Source organism: Podarcis filfolensis (genome assembly GCF_964270895.1).
Source record: "Podarcis filfolensis genome assembly, chromosome: 12".
In the NCBI taxonomy this organism is placed as follows: Eukaryota; Metazoa; Chordata; class Lepidosauria; order Squamata; family Lacertidae; genus Podarcis; species Podarcis filfolensis.
The window spans coordinates 32336932-32361695 of record NC_139614.1 but is presented as its reverse complement, the minus strand read 5'-3'; the positions used below and the strand labels follow the sequence as shown (position 1 = coordinate 32361695).

Below are 24764 nucleotides of genomic sequence, written 5' to 3'. Positions count from 1 at the left end.
AATTACATTGCAGTTGAGCAATTCTATACACTTCTAGGTTCCTTCTTCTGCCATGGCAAATGCAGTAGTGAAAAAATATTTTTGGATCATAGAAATTGTACCTTACACACATCTCCCCAGTGGATGAATCCCAGGAATGAAGAATGTGTCTGAAGACATATCTTCAGTGGCTTACACAAACCTGTGACCTAGAGCTGAAAAGCTCTATATCCTATTTCCAATCACTTAAGCTATCCTCTTCTACAGTAATTTCTTTTTAGTGCTCATAGATTGGAAGAGACTAGTAATCCTGTGTTGGTTTATAAGTAAAACCCACATTTAGACACAGAGATTTCTACTTCAGTGGGAGTTGTTTTGTCAAATCCTGCTCCCTTCAATATTTTATACTAATACGGGCTATAAATGCTTTAAATATATAAGTTAGTATACACAGGTCAGCCAAAGAAATTATTCTTATATTTCTGATTTTATTTTATATTACTGTTTCAACGAAATTAACCTTGTTTTTTCTTCGTAATTTTTGTCTTAGTAACCACATCAAAAATAGTTAAATGTCTTGAACTAATCTTATGCACAGGAGCAACAACAAAGTATACACTATTAAAATATGTTGGTACTAATATAAAACAAAACAGTACAATGTAAATTCTAATTTAGATGTCATCACCAAGATATTCTTTCTACTAATTATGCCTGTAAATAAAGGTTTTTTTCTGTGCAAATTAAAACATTGGGATCATTTAATGAATTTAGGAGAATTGTCAGCATGATGTTTAAGGTTAAATCTGTATCACACAGTGTCAGTATTAACAATTTCATTCTTAAGGCGGGTGAAAATGTAGGCGAATAGGACATCTACACAAAAGGTAAAGGGAGCTGTGTTACAAGAAAAGAATCAAAATCTGTACTAGGACAATACCTTTATTAGGCCAACACACATTCGAGATTGTTATGCTTCTCATTCCCAGGAAACCTCCATGCAGTCTGATATTTGCCGAACACCTAAAGAGCCCCCTCTTCCATACCATCTCAAGAGTGTAACCAGATGCAAACTTCATAGCTTCAACATCAGCTGTCAACTAAAATTTTGTGCTGCTTTGGTTGACCTGATAAAAGTGCAGTTGTACTTCCGCCTACGTATCCCTCCGGTTACGTAAACTTCGGGAAACATAAGCAGCAAACCAGGAAGTATATTTCCAGGTTTTTGCCATATGCGCATGTGCAGAAGCGGTCCTCCGGTTGCGAAAACTTCGGGATACGGCTGGACCTCTGGAACGGATCCTGTTCGCAACCGGAGGTACCACTGTATCTCCCTAACAGCAAGCTTGAAAGGCATCTACACACTTTATTATGGCATTGTTTGCTGGAATAATTGGATTTCATTTGTGCACATGGCACCATTTGCTTTCCCCCTTTTCAAAAATCAAATCCAAATAAAGCATAATGATATCTCCTGTAACAAGACTGATTGCAATACTTCATTTACTATGGGTTAAGCAAGATTAAATGTAGCAGAAATTACTTACGAGTCAAATGTGCATAGTATTGATGTATTATATTAAATCAGAAAACTAAGGTCCTTATTTATTTGTTTCAGCAATTTTTACCTAGTATTGACCCCAAAGGGCTCCTAGAGCAGCTTTCTTAAATTCCATAATAAACGCTTAACACATACGTGTCATGTCATAATGTCCCTGAGTTTCTGTATCTACACCTTTTGACATGAAATTAAGAAACTCTTAAATTATAATGTAAAGAGTTATTCTTATAGCACAGTGATCCATGCGACGGTCATCTCCAGGCTTGACTACTGTAATTCGCTCTACGCGGGGCTGCCCTTGAAGCTAACCCAGAAACTCCAGAGGGTGCAGAATGCTGCAGCGAGGCTCCTCACGGGGTCTCTGCCATGAGAGCATATTCACCCAGTGCTTTTCAAACTGCACTGGCTCCCGGTAGAGTACAGGGTCAGATTTAAGGTGCTGCTTTTGACCTTTAAAGCCCTTCACGGCCTAGGACCCTCGTACCTACGGAACCACCTCTCCCGGTATGCCCCACGGAGAGCCTCAAGGTCCATAAATAGCAACACCCTAGTGGTCCCGGGCCCTAAGGAAGTTAGATTGGCTTCAACCAGAGCCAGGGCCTTTTCAGCTCTGGCTCCGGCCTGGTGGAACGCTCTGCCTCATGAGACCAGGGCCCTGCAGGATCTGATTTCTTTCCGCAGGGCCTGTAAGACAGAGTTGTTCCGCCTGGCCTTTGGCTTGGAGCCAATTTGATTCCCTCTCTTTCTTTTTTCCTTTCCTTCTCCTGCGATGAGGCTACATTTTAATATTTTAATGTTTCAATATTTTAATGTATTTTAATTTTGTTTTTAAGTTGTAATCATTCAACTTGTTTTTATTATTGCTTGTAAGCCGCTCTGAGCCCGGCCTTGGCCGGGGAGGGCGGGGTATAAATAACAATTATTATTATTATTATTATTATTATTATTATTATTATTATTACCTTTGGTAAAAGTAGGTGTTGGCTGTTCATGTAAGTCATACTGCAGAATTGGCTAAACTGTGGCTTACCAGATGTTGTTGGAATCCAATTCCCATCTGCTGTTGTCATGGTTGGGGGTGATGGGGATTGCAACCCAGCAACAACTGGAAGGCCACAGGATAGCCATCACTAGTTTACTGGCTGATTCCAAAGGTTGGGCCAGTTTTGACACTATTAGTCTCCTTTTCAAAAGGCCAAAACTCCATTTTGGGAATGTGCTATACACTGTGCAGTAGGGATAAACAGATGTTTCTGGTTTTATAGTATAAACCCTCAGAGAAAGCAAATAAACTTGAAATGTCTAGAAGACTAAGAAGTCCGTTGGCACTTTCAGGCTGTTGACCAGAAGTAGCTTTCATTTTTTATTATTCCTCTTTTTAAAGAAACAACTGGGGCACTAAGAGCAGCAGGAGTTTACTGAAAAGAGCCACGGAATCCCCATGTTGCTATGTGTAGCTGTTGCCTTTTTTTCCACCCAAACCCATTTCTGCCACTTCTGTTCTTAAAATGTGTCTGGTCTTAGTTAGGGAATGGATGTGGAGGAGCCACTGAAAGCATTCAAATATATCAAGGCAATGTTCCTTTTCAGTTTTCTTGAATGTTCTTCATTTCCCCCTAAGATAAGGCCATTATTCATATTCAAAAACTGTTCCTTTGAGACTGTTGGTCTCTTACAGTAGTTAATAGATTTATTCTTTAAATCACTGAATGGAATCAAGGTCTTAAATCAAGTCTGGCCTCTTTCAGTCATCTAATATGTACGGAGTGATTGGTATGTACTGCTTGGAGATTGCAGCAACTGTTGCATACATTTGCTTGTTTATAATTGGCTCCTATATGGAAAACACAGATGGTGTAGACTCTGGCTTTCCATATGTTTTTGGTTAGAGCAAATTGTGTTTAACTAGTAATTTTAAATTCTTATTTAATTATGTGAACTGGAACTTTTTTTGTAATAGGTGTCCAGTTTTTTGTGGGGTTTTTTTGCGTATTTAATAGATTTATAGCTTGCATTTCCACTATTTAGGTCTTTAAAGTGGGTCACACACATAGTTGAATACCTGAAGATGTGTGCATGCACACGAAAGCTCATACCAATAGCAAACTTAGTTGGTCTCTTAAGGTGCACCTGGAATGATTTTTTTTATTTTGTTTCGACTACGACAGACCAACACAGCTACCTACCTGTAAATAGTTGAATAAAGTTTACCGTCTCAGCATGAGGCTGGCTTCCTCATGTAGGTCTTCCACTTGACAACAAAGCATGGATTGCTGTTGTTGAGAAAATGCAATTTTCATTCTTAATTTTCCATTCTCCGCCCAACCCAAAATAGTCAGCATTTTGTGCCAGCTGGGCATGCTCAGTTTTTATTGGGTGGTTTTGTGGAGTTAGCAGTTTTTCTATATTAAAAGGTGCTTTTGAAATCTCAGGGTTGTCCCAAGTTGGAGAATTGAATTCGCTATTAGTCTATTCAGATGGGACACTGCAACAAAATGCTTCAGATATGTATGTTGACAGGGGCAGAGCTTTCAAAGCCAAGAGACTGCCTGGAGCAAGTGAGCAGGATGGTGCTGGCTGGTGAATGAATGGGCAGGTGCCCTTTTGTCTCAGTTTCTCCATTCTCAATTTCCAGCTGCTTCTATTCTCCCTCTTACTCAGCTTTTAGTTATAGTTGCGGAGCAGAACTGGAATTAGAATGCAGGATGATTGGTTAATCTGGAAGCCCTGTGGCCTTCTCATATTGATATTCATCAGTCCATAGAAATGTCTACGCTTTGTGTTGTTTCTTTAAAAAACAACTTATGCATGCAATGCTACTACAGTATTTAGAAGGCGAGCTGACTTCGATTATGATTATTCACTATTTTCTTTGGTCTCAGTTGAATAAATCTAATAATTTGTGAGCTGCATTTTTATAATTTGCTACCATACTAACCATACCATCCATATTTTGCAGGGGTAGGGAATGTCTGGCCACCCAGATGTTGTTGTACTCCAACTCACTTCAGCACTAGCCTACGTGACCAATGGTGGGAGTTGTTGTTCAGCAACATCTGGAGGACCATATGCTCCCCAACCCTGTTCTGGAGGAGCTTCCAACAGATGGAACATCTGTATATCCAAACCATAGTTTTGTATGCAATGTTTGTTCTATTCATTTATTTAAAGTTGTGAGAACTGAGCACATAAAAAGCAGCATTTATAATAATCATGGTTCATTAACCAATTAGTTAGAAATTGCAGGAATATTCGGAGCAAACAGAAATGCATCAATTGTATCATCACCAGTCTGTGATGAAGTGGTACATCTTTCTCCTTAATCTAAAATACATAATAAATTAGACAGATAAGCATGCTAAGTCACTTAGGATTCTCTTCTATCCTCACAATAAAAGGATTTGCTCCAACGAATATTTTGCTGATTCTCAAGGATTTGGATTAGTCTACAAGAGAACAGAAAACCTGTGGCAGAGATGCATGGCATAGTGTATTCAGATGCTACAAAACAGGATTAAGAGGATTTCAGCAATTTAATTTTTCTTCCCCTTCTGAACCTAAGTCACCCTCTTATAAACTCCTTCCAAAATATGCTGTACACACTTTATCGTAGCTCTTTGTAGTTCAAGATTACAGTATATGAGTTTAAATTCCAGATTTGGCATGGTGTACCAAGCCAAAACATCATAAGACTGCCTGGGAAGGGGGAGAAACATTTTATATAACCAAAAGAATAATCCAATCATTTGTTTCTAGCAACAAATTTCTATGATATCTGCTGAATCCTTATTTTATAATTTCTCAAAATGCTAGGGGGGAGGAGTGCTCACGTTAAAACATTTTATCTATTATTAGCAGAAAAAGACTGCTCCAGGAGCAGTGTTTTAATTATAGTTTTAATTGCAGCTCAGGACAGCACTAGCCTAGGGTTGCCATACGTCCGGGAACTCCTGGACATGTCCTCTTTTGGGGGTCCTACATGCCCATTCTGGGAGAATTTCACCTTTCAAAGCAAATATCTTAGATTTTGGGTTTAAATTTTGTGTGTGTGTGCACGGACAGGCGGTTCTGGTTCAGCCTCTGGTGTGGGCTGCTTGAGCTCAGTGGCTCTAAAAAAGCTCAACAATTTTTCATCTCCGGATTTTTACCTCTTGAAACATGGCAACCCTACACTAGCCTGTTTTCCAGTCAAGCATTGCCTAACACCCATGAAGATTCACCACTTCCAACATCTCTGTATACTTATGCTGGAATAGGAAGTGGAGACTCACCTTGCATGAGAGCCTGAACTGAATTGCTAATAAAATGACATGCATTCAGGACCATCTTCTCCCAGGTATACCCACCTTCTTGTGATCTTCTGGAAAGGCTTTGCTTCATGTCTAGCTAGCTAGGGCATTGCTAGGGATGCTCACTTTTATTTTGTGGTACCTGGATTGTAGAATTCAATTAGAGTTCCCCTTTCAAGTCCATAATTGTAGATTTTTAGGTTGCAATAGATGATTCTTTTTATACTGGCATTTTAGGTGCAACATGGTTTTGATTTGTTAGCTCTGTTGAAATTAAACCAATACACTTCTCCTTTGCATCTTCTTCAATGCTCTCTTTGTTGGCATTTCCTACTGTTGACTCTCTGGCCATTGTAGCACGGGACACTAAACTGTGGATCCGCACTTCTCCCACCTTGCACACAGACAGGAGAATGACTTTGGCAGAGTTTAGTTTCACTTTCATAGAATCCCAGTCTAGCAATATGAACCAGAGAACATAGCTAAAAATAAGCACTGGTTAGTTTAACAAGCCAGCTTTAGAATTCATGGTTTGAAGTAAGCATGTTACAAAGCTTATCCATCACAGTTCATTTTAAAACACTATCCCTGTTTTGAACGTAATGCTAGGCTGGGATTTTGTGAAAGTGGAAGTAAACTTCCAAACTGTGTGGAAGGAGCAGGGGATGGAGTGTGTGAGCCTGGTGCTTTGCATAGGCTCGTTCAGGCTCATCCACATAGCACCAAACCATGGTTCAGCATTATGTGCAAATGTGGCCTCACTCTCCCTGTCAGCAGTGGAGTACAACTGCAGGTGCACAATGGGGAATGTAGTAATCTAACTAGATTGAGCCCAAACTTTAAAAAAATGCTAATTGACTTTAAAATAGCTAACTTACAGCGTTATTTTTTTTGTAATGCTCTAGAAATACTACCCTACCGATGGGAGTGTTGGCAACACCAGTATAAGATATGCCTAAAGATATGCCTAACAGAGGAAGGGGAAGAGGCTAGAGAAGGGGAGAGAATGCAGCTGAAGGACCTTTTCCTGTTCTGCCCATTAGATTCCAAAGGCAATTATCCAGTGCTTGAATAAATCATTGATACTTGGTTATATGAGCACCGATGCAGATAAATAATTCTATTGTCGTTGGCTTAAAGATATGGCATGCTATCAGGCTAACAATTTACTCCTGCTCATTTGCATTTGAGGAATAAGGTTGCGTACACTCCTATTTAACCTGCTGCCACTGAACTCCCACTGCCGCGTTGGGAAGCAGGGTCCACACGACATTAGCTGCAATCCATATCTATCCAGTATCTGTCCTGTTGTTTCCCATAAAATACTGCGTTTTTATGTGTTTTTCTGCAAACCAGCTTTAATCTGAATTGAGAAAATGAACAGGTCTAGCCAGTAATGTATACACAGACATAGTTTGTGTTGCTGTGGAAGCAAATTATGAACCCCATGCTGAATGGAAACTGAACGCTGCTCAGGCAGGGGCTTAAAGTGGTTAAATGTCCAGCAGATGAGTCGTGCCAACTGGACTTGCACCTGTTCCTCACAGCAGACATGAAGTGAAATAATTGCCCAAGCAGTGCTAGGACTGTCGGTAATTTTTCTTGTGACAAGAAGCTGGCATACTTAATGACATTTCTGATTAACCTGGTGTGTGCCACGTTATAAATTGTCACTATTTGTATTGATTCAAGCACATTGCAAACATCTTTCATATTTAGTCTAATAACAATTTAACGTCTTGGTGATATTTTCTCTTTGTGCATTGTGGAATATTATTAATAATCGATTCGTAAGGCTGAATTAAATTGATTGCTCTACATATGACTAAGTAGCGGCATTCTTTGGGATACTATTTAGCTTCACTGAATTCATTTAAATTTTAATTCCTACTCGGATGCTCTTGAATTGTATATGTGGAAAGGCAGTGAGGTCACACACACCATCCCTCCAACCTGGACTTTCCTCTGTTGGGCAGAAAGATCTGAAGGGGGATTGTAACTGTATTTGCCTGAACACTGTTACTGGCCTCCCTGCAATCAGGAACGCTTCATGATCGAGGCTTCTGATAGTCAAGGACTCTGCATTCAGCTAAACAATACCCTCCTAGACCTTCCTGCTCAGCGTGGGATGGGTTGGGTGGAAGGGATGAGACCAGTGTGTGCAAGTCCTGCAGCCCCTCCAGAGAAACTATTTAAGAACACCTGAATAGTGCTGTAATATAGAAAAAAATCAGTAAAAGAAATGTCATTTTAGGCATGTCCAGTTGATGCATGACCACCAGCAGGCGGGTCCTTTTGAACCCAGAAGAGGGAGGAATGAGACAAGGGCGATATGGAATGGGGTGGAGCAGACTTATGCGCACTCCACTGACACACATGTTGACCTGGAACGCAAACCCCATGGAAACTGAGAGTTGCCTGTATTTGACATATTAGAAATTCGTACCAACGACGCAACTCCTCTACAAATTGTAATACATGCATTTTTAGTTGTTTATACTTTTTTCTTCTGACTAAAACTCAGTCGGTGAGACTTGAGAAAGCAGAATGCAGTCTAAATATATGAAGATTCATAGGAGATTTGACAATCGCTTTAGCGTCTGAATAGTGTTGTATAATCAAAATCAAATACACAGTGTCTTTTGATTCTGATATTATTCCGTAATGGAATATATTACTGTTCCATTAAGTTCTTTCAGTTAAACGGTTAAGATGTAGTTAAATTGATGTTCATGTAGTCTTGGGTCCAAAAAGCTTGCTTTTTAGGCATGCCCAGTCAGATTTTTCACTTTCTCCCCCTTTAAGCTACAGGCCTTTGCATCATATGGCAAACTGTTCTTGCATATCCCCTCAGTTTTAGAGATGGTTTATCATGTGGCATGAAGAACTGCTGTTTGTGAAACATAATCCTGTAGCTCATTTGGGCACATGGAACTAGTTGTGCAGTTCACTGGCTCCCAGCCACTGTAAACGTTTGAGAAATGTCTTTGAGGAGGGTCTTTTACAGGATCTCCTTTGTTGACAAGCACCGAATATTTCACCAAATGATACATTTCCCTGTTCTTTTTTGACATACATATAACCCTGCTCATACATCATTTAATGATAAACTGATTTAAAAAACAGTATCTTTTCAGATGTGATGTGTGAAATAAATGCCACACATTCAAAATTTTATAGTTTCTGACCCAAAACCCCCCATTATGGTCACTCATCAAAGTGAGTAAGAAGCCACTCCTTCTTCCTCCTTTGTTTCTGTTCATTGATTGCAGTTACGGAATATATTTCTGTACGGACAAAAAACCACACTGTCATCCATAGGATTTTTTAATGCATGTAAGTGGGCAGATTTGCAGCTTTAAGTAAGTGTTGTATGTCAATATGGGCTGTGTAAAAGGCTAATGGAGCTGAAAGCCATTCTTTCCTCTGCTAAGAAGATAAGGCTCTTGCGCTTTCTATTGTTTACCTGAACTTGATGGGGATAGCAACAAATTAATTGGATAGTTGGAGAATCTCTAGTCAATGTGAGGTGTTGCATTTTTTTGTTTTGTTAGGATACTAATATTTACTTTCCTTTTTTAAAAAAAAAAGTTTGCTAATTTAAAAGTGGAAAAGGCTATGTTAATTGGGTAAGCTAATTAAGCAACCAAAGAAGAGCAGGAGGGAGGCAAGTGCTAAATACGTAGGTGAACATTTTTGGCTCAGCAAATCTCAAGGTCCTTCTGTGAGTGGAGCAGGAGCAGGAGCCATATGCCTGGTTGTCAGCAGTCTCATCGAGATCCAGAGACTGCAAAGTCCTGCTGGGGAAATGAAATATCTGTACTCGAAGGACAAAAGTAGCTACGTGCTGTGGCTGATTTGCAAGTACTGTTTCTCTTTTGCTAGTGGTATTTGCTGCTAGTTTGAGGTTGGCTGATATTTGGAAGAAACAGCTCATGTTCCAGCACACAGCAACTGGGATCTTTTTTTGTCAAAAGTCTGAATCCTTTTTTTTTTTTTATTCACTTGGGTGTTGCGAAGAGCTTGAATGGAGGCCTGGCTTTCTGGACTGGTGAATATCATGAGCACAGCATTCTTGTATTGTATAATCTGCTAATATTGATTCTTGATACCTGTTTTACAAAAGGAGCAATACTTTTGCATTTGTTAATATATGAAATAGGTGTTTGCTTCTCTGTGTTCTTTTATTGCATACAAAATAACGTGTTTTGTCACAAAAAAGGCTTCTTAAGGAACAAAAATGGATGTTGAATAGTTCATGGGGTTTTTAATATTTAATGCAAAGTAGGAAATTTGTTATTCTCCTACTAGAGCCTATATTTGGTTCCTGCTAAGAAAAATGTATTGTATTGGTTTAGTTGTGAAAATCCATTTCTATCTCATTAAAAGTGTTAAGCTGTGCAAAAGGTATTGACTTACAGTATTTGAATAGCTTACGTACTAATTGGTTTTCAGCTGTTCTTTGTCTGCCTCACCTGCGACTTTATGTTCATAGGCATGTTTTGCTACAAGGTAGGGTGTCTGGTCAATTTCTTGCTGCCTTCTGTGACACTATTATGGGATTCCCTTTGATGCTCTGAATTAAGAGGGACTTTATTATTTTAACATTATGACCTGTTTTTAAAAGTTGCATTTTAAACTAACGAAATGGCTTCATAGGATGTTACTAAATTGATTAATAAAAGCTGTGAGTTTGTGGAAAGGGAGTGCAAAGCAAAAGAACATCACATGCTTTAAAGGCTCAATATGCTTTTAAATGCAAGTTTACTGGTTTTTAGTTTTTTCTAAGTAGGTACGTCACTTGCTAGTGTGAAGTCTGCAAGTTATATATATTCATCTGATCGTGCTTCATGTTGATGTGCTGATCATATTACACATTGCAGTTGTGATGATGATTTCATACTTTCTATCCAGAGATACTGTAGTATGTAGAGCGTTATAACATTGGGCTTTGTTTTCACCTGCAATGGTTCTGAAGGTTTATGTAGAGCACTACTAATCAGTGTCATTTGCAATAAAGAAGAAAACTTTCACTCTAACAGGATTTTCCTTTGTGTTCAGCTTGCACAGTTTAGACAAAGGAAAGCACACTCTGATGGGCAGCATGCACCCAAGAAGCAGAAGAAAAAGAAAAAGGTATCAAACACCAAAGATGAAGAATCGGTACAAGAAGGTCTGGATATTGACCAGTCTCAAGGAGAAGATGCATCCCCACACAGCTGTCAAAGAGGAGCAGCTGCTGCATCTGACTTTGCCATTGTGAGGACTTTGCACAGTGATGAATTGATCAAGCATGATCAAATGTATACCACAGAAGTAAGTGTTTCTGAGATTAGAAAAACTTATTTTTATTACCATGCATTTTAAAGTCAGAATGAGGAGGCTACCTCTCTGTTTCACAGTAATGGTCAGTGGTGAAACTTTGCATTTGAATGTGTCCGTTAATGTATAGTTTCCCATGCACATTTTAAAAACTAAGCACTATTTGTAAAACTTATATTTTTCTGTACTTACAACTATAAATAAATTTCTAATCTAATTTATAAGGGAGGGAAACTGAATGGTTTATGAAGTGCTGATAAATAATCTGCATTTTATTAGATGGAAAATAACTTTAGAGCGTAAAAGCATGTAACTGTTTGAAGATTATTCCATGACCTATGCAAAAGAATAATTGACCATAGACTAGTTTGGTATTTGGGGTTCCATTTGTAGTGTTTCATGGTCATATCCTCCAACATCCTGAGTCCCAAAACTGGGACTTGTGTCTTCCCATGTGAGATTATGGAGCCCAAAAGACATACTTTTTTCAGGGTGAGATACTTGTACAAAGTCACGCGAGATCATGACACCCAAGATGCTGGTAGGCAAGCAGTCTGATTGCTGTATAAAATCTCTTACGAGGCCTCTATAGATCATCAAGGCATATGCAAAAACTCCTCCACCAATGTACTTGTGTAAGAGGCAAAGAAGGCTGCCTATATACGTGGAAAGTCAAGCAGTCAGCCAAGTAACTAGTTACCAGGACTATAACTAAATATAAACTTTAGATGATAACGCTCCATCATGTTGTCCTCATATTCAGGTTTTTCATAGTAGTCTTTGAGGATGATGACATTGAGATATGCAGATTCTCATTAATGTAAGTTTGAATATGAAATTTCCAGTTCTCATGAAGCATAGGCACTATGTGAAGATCTGCTGCTGTCTAGGTTGCCAGTCAGGTAACACATCTATTAATTTTCATTTATGCTTTCCTCAATCTAATGATAGAATTCCTGGAGCAGACTGCCACTTATATCACATAAATTATGAGTTTTAGAGTATTTCAAATATGGAGCATTCAGATTATTACTTCATGATTATTGTGCAAGCTAAGAATGCTTGTGCTAATTCTTCAAGAAGTGTTGCTACTATAAAGTGTAATTTGCACTCATTCATTTTTATTTTCTGATTTTCACTTTAGAACTTGTCTCTGCTGTCAAATATTGTAATCATTCACTTAACATCCTTTGAGATGCTATATATAGGGAAATTTAGTACCTCTTCAGGAAAGTGTTTGAGAGTATTATCAGTGTTCTCATCTATCAGTACAGTGATATGAGTTGACCTCAAAGAGCTCTTCTGTATAATCTTTTTGAGATGAAGCAAATTCCAATGTCACAGTCTGGGAAATTGAGAGACATGCAAAGGATGTTCTGGGCTGATGTTTGGGTTTGCGAATGGATGTGAAACTAGGTCTCTTAAAAGAAAGGAATAATGTAGCACAGCTTGTGTTCTTTTGGACTGTCTCATCCAACCAAATAAGCAGACAACTCAGTGATTGGGATTCAAATACCGACTGTACCAAGAGTTTGGGCATGTTCAATCTCCCCATATGAACCAACAGACCCTGCAGTCATCATCTGAGGCCCTTTGTATGCCTCCATGAGAGGTCTGGAGGGTGGGAACACAAGAACAGGCCTTTTCTGTGGTGGCTCCCCACTCAGGGAGGCTTCTTCCCAGGGAGGCTTGCCTGGTGCTTTTGTTACATATCTTTAGGTGCCAGACAGAAATAATGACGATAATCAGTGGAACTTCTAACTCTCTTTACTTGAACAGGGAAGTTTGGTTTGCTTCATGGAACTCAAGGAGTAGGAAAAAAAACAAAAGAACAGAAGGAATGAAAAGCACTGATATATCAGGCCCATGCAGTATGTATTTTATTTACACCACAGTAAAACAGAATGGGAAGAAAGCCTCAGATAGCTAGATTTCCCTGAGTAATGTAGTGGACTGGCACCTTATATGTACAGTACATACCTAACCATGCATGTATTAGATGACTGCATGATAATAGCCTTTCAAAATATACTTTTACATTTTTACATCTCTGAGTAATTGTTCTTACCATAAGGCTACAGAGGTAGGACAAAGTGAACATTTTTTTAAAAGGAAAAATGATATGCAAAAGTTGGTTTGGTTTTAGTAAATCTGTAAAATGAAGATTTGCAAGGCAGTCTTTGGGATTTGCCTGTTCTTTCACCCTATCACTTTTTTGCACAGTATTCTGTAAAGCTCAAATCAAGAGGACACAAAAAGGGATTATATTGTTTTCTTCTTTTAAATATCCAGTTGTTACTTGCCTCATTTCTAGAAAGGAGTTTCCTCTTGAGTTAGCACACTTGGGCACACAGTTATTTGGATCTCAATCTCTGTGTTTATCTAATGGAATAAATCTGATTTGATCTGTTTGGCTAGGGTTTTAATGTTCAGTTATATTTCTTGGCAGAGCAAATAGCCAGTTGTAGCCAAGCATTATGCCTCAAAGTTGACCTATTTTATTTTTTTAGAACATTTAAAACCAATAACATGGTTCTCTGTGCAGTCTTGCAATTAGGTTCTATGCTTGTACAGAATGTCCTCAGAAAGTTGTAATGTTTTGCTTAGGGAGCTGGCACTCTCATGTAGAGAAAATACTGTATACATGCCCCAAGAGATGGGGTAAGTGCCTTTTTGCTCACTTATTTTCGGACTGTCTTACAACCAACATTGCTGAGAACTTTCTTGAAGAGTTTTCTTTTTGGGGTTCTTCAAATTCCTAGCTTGCCAGCATTCCTTGTAGTCAGGGAGACATTTTCATAACTTTCTAGGTTGTGCGGTGTGTCTATTTTCTATTTTCTGAAAATCATTTCACTCTTTCCACCTGGCTATGCACTTTTTTAAACAAAAATCTAAGATGGCCTACGCAAAGAACATAGATCTCTAATTATCTAGGAATGAAGTTTAGCAGTTGTCTCTGTAATAGCCTTAATGAGTGAGTGGAATGAAACTTCTTCTGAGGCTTTAAGACCAGCTTCTGCTCATTTTGACTCCTGCTCACTTACCATAATTTACTTTTTGGTGTTTCTAAGATGAGTTTCCTCACAGCAAAAAATAAAATAAAATAAAATCCGAAAACAGTACAAATGCAGCCTAAAAATAAATGGCAGCAGAGGGAAGCTGTGGTGCCAGTGTTAATTTCAGTAACCAAACAGAGCTGATCATGAAAGAGAATAAGGTCATTTTGCACAGCAATTGGATCTTTCTGCAGTTTTAATGCATGGGAGGAGCCACTGGAGTTGGACAAGGGCCTGTTCCTTGTGGCTATCTAGCAGAGGGGGGTTTGACTGGCTGGGTCCAGAGCATGGGCAATGCTTCATTGCATGATAGGATGTTCCCTTCTGCCTTGGAAGAGTTGGTAGTGTGACCACTCCTCAAGAAATTGATCCTGGGCGCCTTGCATTGGAATAACTGCAAATATCCCCCTTTTGGAGAAGTTAGTGGAGAGAATCGTGGTGGGGTAGCTAGCTACAAGCCTTGGGTGTCACAGATTATTTAGATCCATTTCCAATCTGGGTTCAGGCCTTGCCATAGGACTCAGATGACCCATGGTCACCCTGATGGTTGCCCTAAAACGGTAGCCCTTTACAGAAAGAAGGATGGGGGAATGTGACTTTGCTCCTACTTCTTATGCTCTCTACAGCTTTCAGTACCAATAGCCATGCCATTCTTCTGGACTGGCTCCATGGACTGGGAACTGGGGGCACCTAAGGGACTGTGAGTCGAGAAAGTAGCATTGGGAGAGTTCTTTTCAGCTGCCTAGAAGTTATGATGTGGCATGCTGCAGAGCACATTCATCCCCAATGACTATACCGTTGGGAATGGTCATTAGGAGTTTGGGAGCAAAGTACCGTCAATACATAGATGGCACTCATCTCTGTTTCTCTATCACATCTGAATCAGGAGAAGCCATGGAGGCCCTGGGTCACAGTGGTGGGGTGGATGAGGGAACGTAAGTTGAGATTGAATCCTGGCAAGATGGAGGCGTCGTGGGTGAATGGTACCTGTGTGTAAGAAATTTGTCAATTGCTTATTGTGGACAGGGATGCATTTCCTTTGAAGTAGCAGGAGCAGATAGAGTTTTGGAGGTGTTTTGGATTCAGCTTTGTTATTGGAGGCCCAGATAGCCTCATTGGCTAAAAGCACCTTCTACCAGCTTCTCCTGGCATGACAGCTATGACCATTCCTGGACTGGGAGAGCTTGGCCACAACAATTTAGGCATTGGTGATTGACTTTGTGGGGATTGCCTTTCACTTAACGCTGCATTTAGAGAGGTGTGTGTGTGTGTGTGTACACACACACACACACACACACACACACACACGTGCCAGTTCCAAATGGTGTGCGGATTTGGAAGAATCAGTGGAACAAAACAACTAATTGCTATAATCACCATTTAATTAGAGCCTATGCAACATATTTTCCACAGAGAGCAACAAAGGTCTGTGTACCCAGTTGTCTTCAGATTTGGTATCCCTACTGTAAAGGACCTTAATTTTTGTACAGAACATTGTTAATTCTAGGTGCTCTTAGCAATAATAAATGGTGCTTGTTTATGCCTCTTGAAGTAATGACTGTTGCAGTTCCTCGCATGTGTTTTGAGTACTGCAGAGTGAAAGGGAAGGATAAAGATTTGGTGCCTGTGGCTGGGGGGGATTTCTCTTGAGAGGCAGTGGTGTTTGTTACGCTTTTCACTCCATTTGAAATACTTTTTGGAATCATATAAATAAAAGGATTCGGTTGTTTGAAATGGGTGTGTTTATTTTTGTCCTTTTATTTTTTTATCTTCTTTTAGCTGGAAAGTGAGATTTCCACTACAGCGGATGATTATAGCTCTGAGGTAAGAGCAAAATTGATGCTTCATGTGCTGCAGTGGGTTTTCATACTTGACTGTTTTTCTGTTTAAAGACAACAATAAAATATTTAGTAACATTTTGTATTTTTTAAATGTTGTAAATGATACATTAATGTTTGCTGAGAGAAAGTGAGTCATGTAAAATCTTTATAAATGAAATGTAATGGTTGTGCTTTTTAAGTTCTATGTTGTGCAGGTATGGTGGGTATGTAAAAATAAGAAATTAGAACCATGCTGAAATTTGAAAAGGAAATGTTTGTATCACAGCTTGTCGGTTACTGTTGCAACCTGTTATTTCATTATACTTTTTAGTGTTCTGGATATATCATTATTTCCTTTCTATAGCAGATTAAATGCCAAGGTGAGTAAGCTAAAATTATTAACAGGAAAGTTTTTTGGTGAGAAAATGTCTATGAAGGAAACACTCAGCATGAGCAAGACTTATAGTGCCAATATTTATTTGCAAACTTGGTCAGCAACTCTGTTCAGTTGCCCATGGAAAAGTCTGTCTGTGTTCAGTGCATAGATACAGAGAAATGTAATGTTTCCGATCTCTATAACTATAGTTAAGAGATTAGAATGGGTTGTGGGCTTGCAGATTTCCTCCCATCATCTCCTGCTAATCATGATGTAGTGTTACAGCTGCAATGATGCTTCTAGTTTTGTATATATCCTAGGTATTTTATGTATAATGAGCTTCTGATTTATTTAAGTTAAATATATTTAGTTATGACTACCAAATGAACCATTTTCACTTAACAGCTATTACTTCTGTCTTGTTTCATGTACATACCGTGCATATTAAGTGAAAAATATACAGGCTGTGTGTCTGTCTGTGGCAAGCACCAGCAGAGAATAGCAGTGGCTGTCCCATTGTCAAAGAGGCTTTATTTTGTCTCTGTTATGGCAGTAGTCTAGCGCCTGTACTGGCTTGGTGCCAGTACGCCATTGCTTGGAAGAAGCCCCAGGCAAGTGCAGACTATGGAAGATTGCTCCCAAACCACTAAATCAAGTGGAGTAAAAAATCCAGATATTCTTACAGAACACTTAGAAGGAGTAGAAAACTCCTAGTAATTATTGCAATTTGATGGTGAACACAAATGTGTAGTTCAAACACGTGTAGTTTTACAGCTAAGGTTTGCAGAGGATACTTGTTCCAAAGTTTATAATTTTAATAATAGCAACTGCATCCCAGCTCCCTAGATCTGCTTCCTCTACTCCCAGATCTAGCTCCAATACAAGGTGTGCTTGAAGATTATATATTTGTGTTTTTACAATTCCCAGAACCTGAATATTTTCTGTAGACGGCAGAGATTTAAGAAAAGCCATGCATGTGCATGTGTTAATAAAGTTTGCAGGATTTCACATTATACTAAAACTTTCCCCCTATACTAGTATTCGTTTACAGAATGTGCTACCATCCTATAAACCAGGGGTGGAAAACCTATGGCCTTGCAGTTGTTGCTGAACTCTTAACTTCCATCAGTCCCAGCCTGCTTAACCAATAGTCAATTATGAAAGCTGTAGTCTAGCCAGATCTGGAAGACTACAGGTTTCCCATCTCTGCTATAGAACTATAAAATAGGATAATGGTTTAAAAAAAAGTTTATCTTCCCATTTTCCTTGTGTTGTTAGCCCTAAGCCAGTGAATTGTTACAGCGTTCCTGTTCATTTGTTGGCTGTCTGCAGGAAGCCTCCAGAACACAAGCCACCCCAAAGCTAACAAAAAGAAAAAACCCCAGCTGTATTTCCAATATCAGCTACTTATAAAGCTTGATTTAGGCTGCAATTCTATACCCACTTAACTTGGATTAAGTCCTACTGAACTCAGTGAAGTTTATTTATGTGTAGACATGTATAGAATTGCACTGTTCGACAGTTGCATGCCTTGAACGGCTTTGTTTTTGCAATGGAAAAACGCAAAAGTGAATATATTTTTGTACTGAGTTCATATAGCCGTTGTAAACAGGTGATTTCCCCCCCCCCCCCCGATAAATTATTACTACTATATGGTCACCTCACATCCATGGGGTCACGAAGAGTCGGACACGACTAAACAACAACAACAATTATATGGTTTAAGTGGATCCTACCTGGAAGAGTCTAGAATGACAGCAGCTGAAATTTTTTTAAAGCAAAATATTATCTGCTTAAAGCACCGCCTTTAGCAAAACTGTCTGCCACTTTCGATAACATTAAGCTTTTGCTTAATTACTGGAGTCATGACAAATGTAAAATAATTATTGGAGCCCATGCTTGCGACCAAATAACCCAGCAAGAGTGGAATAGCATTTGTGAGTTTCCTAGAGAGAATCATTCGGAGAATTTACAGCTTCAAGTAAGACTTTTACTGTATTGACATGGGACTAGTTGCTCTTTAAAACTGTGGTATGCTTTCAGAATTTTAGGAGATTGATACATTTTTGAGGCCAGTTATTTACTTAATTTAAAGTAAAATTGTGATACTGACCTCTTGTGGTAGAAGGTGTTACAGTCGTACCTTGGAAGCTGAATGGAATCCGTTCCTGAAGTCAGTTCGACTTCCAGAATCTTTGGGAACTAAGGTGTGGCTTCTAATTGGCTGCAGAAAGCTCCTGCAGCAAATTGGAAGCTGAGCCAGACATTTGGGTTCCAAATAACGTTCGCAAACCGGAATACTCACTTCCGGGTTTGCAGTGTTCGGGAGCCAAAATGTTCCACTCGCAAGGCGTTCGTCAACCAAGGTACGACTGTACTATATTTCATACGTTGAATTGTTTTGTTGCTTTTAAGCATATATCTTGTATGCTGGATGATATGGTTGCCATATGTCCGGAATTTCCTGGACATATCCAGAATACTGTAGACGGAAGCAGCGTCCGGATGGAAATGGGGGAGGGACGTCCAGGAAAATCCAGACATATGGCAATCCATGTTGGCAGTGTCTTTTTTGACACCTTCCTTAAAAATAGCTCAAAAGCATCAATTGTTTTGTGTTTTTGCCATAAAAGCGAAACAACTTTGCTCGCTCCCCCCCCAAAAAAAGCTTAACAAATTTTGTGTTGGATTTTCACTTTTTGAAACATGACAACCCTATATAAAGGAAATGCGTTTCAAGCACATTTGCCTTAAACTTTTAACTTTCTGTTGTGCATCTATAAGAAACACGCAGAACCATACTGAGAATTACATAGCAGGCTTCCACATGGGAAAGGTAGTGATAGTTTAGGTGGGCTGTGGGATCCTAGGCACCCACAGTGGAGTTTAGGAGCACTTTTGTATCCAGAGGCCCCATCTGAACTATACATTTAAAGCAGCATTATACCACTTTAAGCTTTCATGGCTCCCCAGCCCCAAATAATCATGGGAGCCATAGTTTGTTAAGGGTGCTAAGAGTTATTAGGAGACCTCCTCTTTCCTTTCACTGAGCTACAATTCCAGAGATAGCACATGGGACAAGTTTCAAGCACCCTCCTGCACAAGCAGAAAGTGCTTCTTAAACTCTTGAGAAGAGGAAGAGGCAAAAATGCCTCCCAGAGGCATCACTTTGCAGTCCATGGTAGCCCACTCTGGATAACCTCAGTACTGAGAGCCAGTGTGGTGTAGTGGTTAAGAGCAGTAGTCTCGTAATCTGGGGAACCGGGTTCGCGTCTCCACTCCTCCACATGCAGCTGCTGGGTGACCTTGGACCAGTCACACTTCTTTGAAGTCTCTCTGCCCCACTCACCTCACAGAGTGTTTGTTGTGGGGGAGGAAGGGAAAGGAGAATGTTAGCTGCTTTGAGACTCCTTAAAAGGGGTGAAAGGCGGGATATCAAATTGAAACTCTTCTTCTATTGGGACAAGTTTCTGCATGGAAACGTAGCATCTATTTGTCTGGATCCCAAGCGCCCTGAGACCTGCAGGTATAGGGCGGTATATAAATTCAATAAATAATAATAATAATATAAGATGGACCTAGGGTAATATGGGAGGATAGAATTCACATATGAGATGAAAAGGATGGGGAATTTCGTATGCTCTGTCCTGATAGGGAATTCATTTATATATTGTACCTTGGAGGGTTTTTTAGAATTGGTATCTGCACGTGCTGCAAAAGGTTTAATGCTTTAATGTTTAATTCAAACCACCAGTTTATTTTCAGTAGCGCTTAATAATTCACATGCTCTCTGTGTGCCTTTACACCGCGGCAAAAATCTTCAGTACAAAATTGTTGAGTTAAAACAAAGTTTTAAGTTGGAACGAGATGACCTGGAATAATAACAGACTAGTTCAGCAGACAAATTCTGCAGCTCTTTTTATTGAACAGTAATGTTAATGACTTCTGTGTTTTGCTGTTCAGTGCTGTAAGCATAGACATTAGATTGCAGGTTCCTATATTTTAATAGTGTTCTATTCCTCAGCCCAGAGTCTGGCTTTTTGGGAGTGAATTATTTATTTATTTACTTACTTACTTAGCTTTTATTTATTTTGTAACATTTATACACCGCTTGATTGCAGAAAAAAATTCAAAGCGGTTTACTAAAAAGATAAAACAATGAAATTATCACTTAAAATTTTAGAGCAAAAAGTTAAAGCAACAAAAGACTGTAACAAATTGAAACTCTCACAACTTTCTAAAAATCTGCGTAGGTTTGTCTAAATAAGAATGTTTTTAGCAGGTGCCAAAAAGAATACAGTGAAGATGCTTCATATCAGTAGTGTTGTGGGTGCTAAGATTCCCACCCCCCCGATACACAATATTTTATGGGAATCTTGAGCAAATCATGGCAGAGTATTCTTTTCAAAATCATGTCACTTAAAATTTAGATATTTGGCCCTTTCATGCCCCTTCATTCTCATAAGGCAATAATTCATAGAATTAACTCCCACTGAAACACCAAAAATACATTGATAACTTACTTCTGCCAGCTTTTAAAGTCTGTCTTTTGGTGTATGTATATTACAGAAACCTTTATCTATTTTCTGCTGACATGCACATCTTACTTTTGGACAGCTTATTAATATCATATCTTTTAAAATAAAAAGCTGCCACATGGCAAATTGGTATGTAAATCTGAACACTGTGGATTTCGAACCCTTTAAATATACAGACTGTTTATCTGAACTGGTTCAGATTTTTGTATGGAAAACATGCCATGGAAAACAGCAGTGTTCTCTGTTATATCTTACTGTCCAAAAAGCTATGGACTTACTGGCTGTATTTGCATAATTTGAGGGAGGAATAAAATGTAATCAGGCAAAGCTAGAATCTGAGGCTGTAATCCTGTGTATGTTTGCTGAGGAATAAGCCCCTTTGAATTCCATGGGACTTAATTGTGAGTAAATATGTGCAGGGTTGCATTGTAAGTTACAATTTAAATTTATAATGCATCTAGAAATTCTTTTTATACAGGTAAATGGTTGCAGTTTTTTGACAAGAACAGAGGTACCTGCAGACTTTATTAGGGTATAGTATTTAAAATTAAATCATGGCACTCAATACTAAACACACTTGATGCTTTGCATTGGGGAATGTATCAGGATTGCTAACAGAAATTCATTTGCTTGCATGCCATAAAAGTTTACTACCTTATGTAGTTTATACATGTATGCTATTGCTTCTTCAGTAATCTTTGGAAGACAAGATTCAGTTTATAACTGATGTCACAGCAGTACTGTATTGTTACTGCTCTTCTGGAGCAAATTATACTAACAAAACAGGTTTCCATAGCAATGTGCTAAAGTGCTATCTGATGAGAAGGAAATGTTTTAAGTATCCTCACCTTGAACAAATTTTATAAAATGCTGAGATGCTAAGGAACTTGGATTGGTTTAGGAAGAAGAATTTGGATTTGGAGAGAATTATTCTGAGCTTGGGATACAGCATTCTATAGCACGACTGGAGATGATGGAGAATGAATTGGCTGGAAAACAGCAAGAGATTGAAGAGCTAAACAGAGAGCTAGAAGAAATGAGGGCAGCATATGGTACAGAAGGATTGCAACAGGTATAATTACCTTACGTTGCTTTCTGCATGCTTTGTGGCCGTACACACAGTCCTTCAGTATTGCTTGTCATAATTCAAAGGCATTGAATGTGAGAGAGAAGAATGTCAGTGGTGTCCATGTTCATTATCATTTTGCTTTATGAAAGAATACCATATGTCCTAACGCTTTCTATCTCTTTTGGTTTTGTGTTCATGAGTTTTGCTTTTGGCTCTGTGAGTTATAGCAGTAGAAACATTGACCCTCTATTGAAAAGACATGGGGTTGTCCCATCCCCCCCAATGCAGCCTATTTCTGTGTTTTTGTTTTTGTTTTTAAAAAGGACAGTGCCAAAATAGCACTTGCTCCTCCTATTAAACAAGAAGAACCTTGTTACCCGAGTTGTACTACAAACAGAACGAAATCACCTGCCTAGTTCTTAAGTAAGGAAAATGACTGCTAAAATTGTGCCTGCCCCATATTATTAAAGGTTCTCTGTATGCAATGTGTATATGTGACTATAGTCCACATTGGTTTCTCATCTGTCCCTGCCCACGGTAAAGATGGGGGTGACCATGGGAACAGCATGGCTGAGCAATCTGCCCAGTCATGGAATTTTTGTGCAACCATGCTGGAACAAGATTTCAGCCAGCCATGTAGATTCACTGCTGGGTAATTTGCATGCACGCCATGCACATTTAGATAATTTACATGTGTGTCAATGGGCAATGTACACATGTGCATCTGATTTATAGATGTAGATGTATAGAGTGGCTGGGGCAACCCTGTCATACGGGCGGTGTACAAAAAATAAATTATTATAAATTATTATTTGGCCTTTGGCCTGGTGCTTCTGTGTATCAGCTGACAGAGGACAGTGCCAACTGCAAACCAAACAAAAATCCGGAGGGGAAATTCGAAACACGTTGAAGGAAATTATTGCGTCTATTTGCAAACGCACACCATTCCTAAAAATAGTTTTCATAATGTGTTTTGAGTGTGACAAGTCTTTGTCAGTGGCAGTAGTCACTACTTGTTTCCTGAGTGAGGGGCTTCTTTATATTAGGGAGAGTGCTTTATAGCCCAAGCTTTCTGTGCAACCCCTTTCCCTTTGTATCCCCCATAATCCCATCCCAAAAACTATTCCAGAAAGTGTAGAGATAACCTGATGCAGCAAGGAGCAGTGGAAGAGGAACCAGGAAATGGGGAGTGTATTCAAGCACTTGGAAGGTGGCACGTGATTCTTTGGTTCTTGGCCATTGTTTGTTCTGATAGGCCAGATAATTCTTATTCTTACCAAGCACCTGGTTTTTTAAAAAATACCTTAAATCAAGGAAATTGTATATGCTGCCTTGGCCCCATTGGAGTCAAAAGGTGGGATAAATATTTGATTAAATAAAAATTAATAAATGAACAGCTATAGTTGTTTCCTGCATTTAATTGAAGCTGCTTTTGGACCAAATTCATTTAGCTTAGTAGTGTACTTTTTCATGTAGGTTGTCTTGTTTTTCCTTTGATACTTTGCTGTTTAGATTGTATGCGTGAGCATTCATTTGTGCTTTGCATTGTACATTGTCACTCTACCATTGGATTGGTTGAATAGTCTCAGAAGAGAATATTTACCCGAGATGTGTGGCACATGGATTCTTTTGCTTTCCTTTCGTTCACCTTCTGTCTTGTATTACTTTTTCAGATGCTTTGCCCACATGTATGCCCATTTAGTATTCCATGTTTATTTTTATGCAATATTGCAGAAAAACCCTAAAATTGTGCTGTCGTTTGATTAAAGTGGTATTGTGTACCAGAATATACCAGAGTGGATGTACAGAGGTCAGGGATTTATAAATGCCAGACATTGCATCTTTTGCAACTGGTAGGAACAGATTACAGACTTGGAAGAGCATTTGCTATGCTTTGGATGTGGGTAGAAGCTTTTAAAAATGACTTGAATGTGGATTTTAATAGTGGCAACTATTTTGTACAAAGTGGTAACTGTCAGCACTCCTTTGTTCAGAATTTTTAACTAGGTGAAGCTTGTTAGGTTTTTTTTTTAAGATATGGCAGTATTTAATTGTTTGTAGACTCTAAATCTTATTTTGAAGTGTAAGGTCCATCAAGTTTGACAGGAAGAGAGAGGCTTTGGATCTCTCCTGGAGAAGGTTCCAGTCCTTTCCCAAATCCATTACTGTTCAGTCACCATTACCTTCATCACTGAGGCCAGTGGAACTGGCAGAGCAAAGGGTTGCAACAATGTCTGCTTTATTTCTGCAATATTTCTAGTATTGTCTCTGAGTTCTGCAGTCTGCTTATATATATTCCAGTTTTTATTAAAACAGTTCCAAAATCTTCCTCTGGGGAAAAGCTTTAGAATGGGGGACAGGAGAGTTCAGTTTAAACCTCTTTAAAAATAGAACTTTTAAAGGGCCATCAAATATTCGCCTTTTAAAGTGTTAATTAGGGAAACAATATTCCTGGTCAATAAATATGTATTCTTTTACACAATTGTACTTGGAAAGCTATGCTGGAAACACCAGGAGCAGAATGTATCTTTTAGTGTTTCTCCAGAATAGCTGCTGCTGATATGAACCATGTTAATACTACAATTTCACCTCCTTTAGTTACAAGAATTTGAGGCTGCTATCAAAAAAAGAGATGACATTATCACACAGCTCACTGCTAATCTGCAACAAGCAAGGAAAGAAAAGGATGAAACAATGAGGGAATTTTTGGAATTGACTGAACAGAGTCAAAAACTGCAAATTCAGTTTCAACAT

At 38.9% G+C, this 24764-nt stretch overlaps 1 protein-coding gene across 39 annotated transcripts in view; it reads left to right on the top strand.

Moving 5' to 3' along the window:
* Nucleotides 1-24764, top strand: part of AKAP9 (A-kinase anchoring protein 9) — a 105667-nt gene that overhangs the window by 6153 nt on the left and 74750 nt on the right. For 15 of the 39 annotated variants that reach the window (XM_083578428.1, XM_083578419.1, XM_083578426.1 and 12 more), the window contains exons 2-6: nt 10891-11145; nt 15987-16031; nt 21420-21473; nt 21843-22013; nt 24609-24764. In XM_083578428.1, the coding sequence (XP_083434554.1) occupies nt 10891-11145; nt 15987-16031; nt 21420-21473; nt 21843-22013; nt 24609-24764 (681 nt within the window). Of the gene's footprint in view, nt 1-9532; nt 9881-10890; nt 11146-15986; nt 16032-21419; nt 21474-21842; nt 22014-24608 lie in introns of those variants that run through there. The other 24 variants (XM_083578413.1, XM_083578429.1, XM_083578403.1 and 21 more) reach the window with 9 other exon arrangements.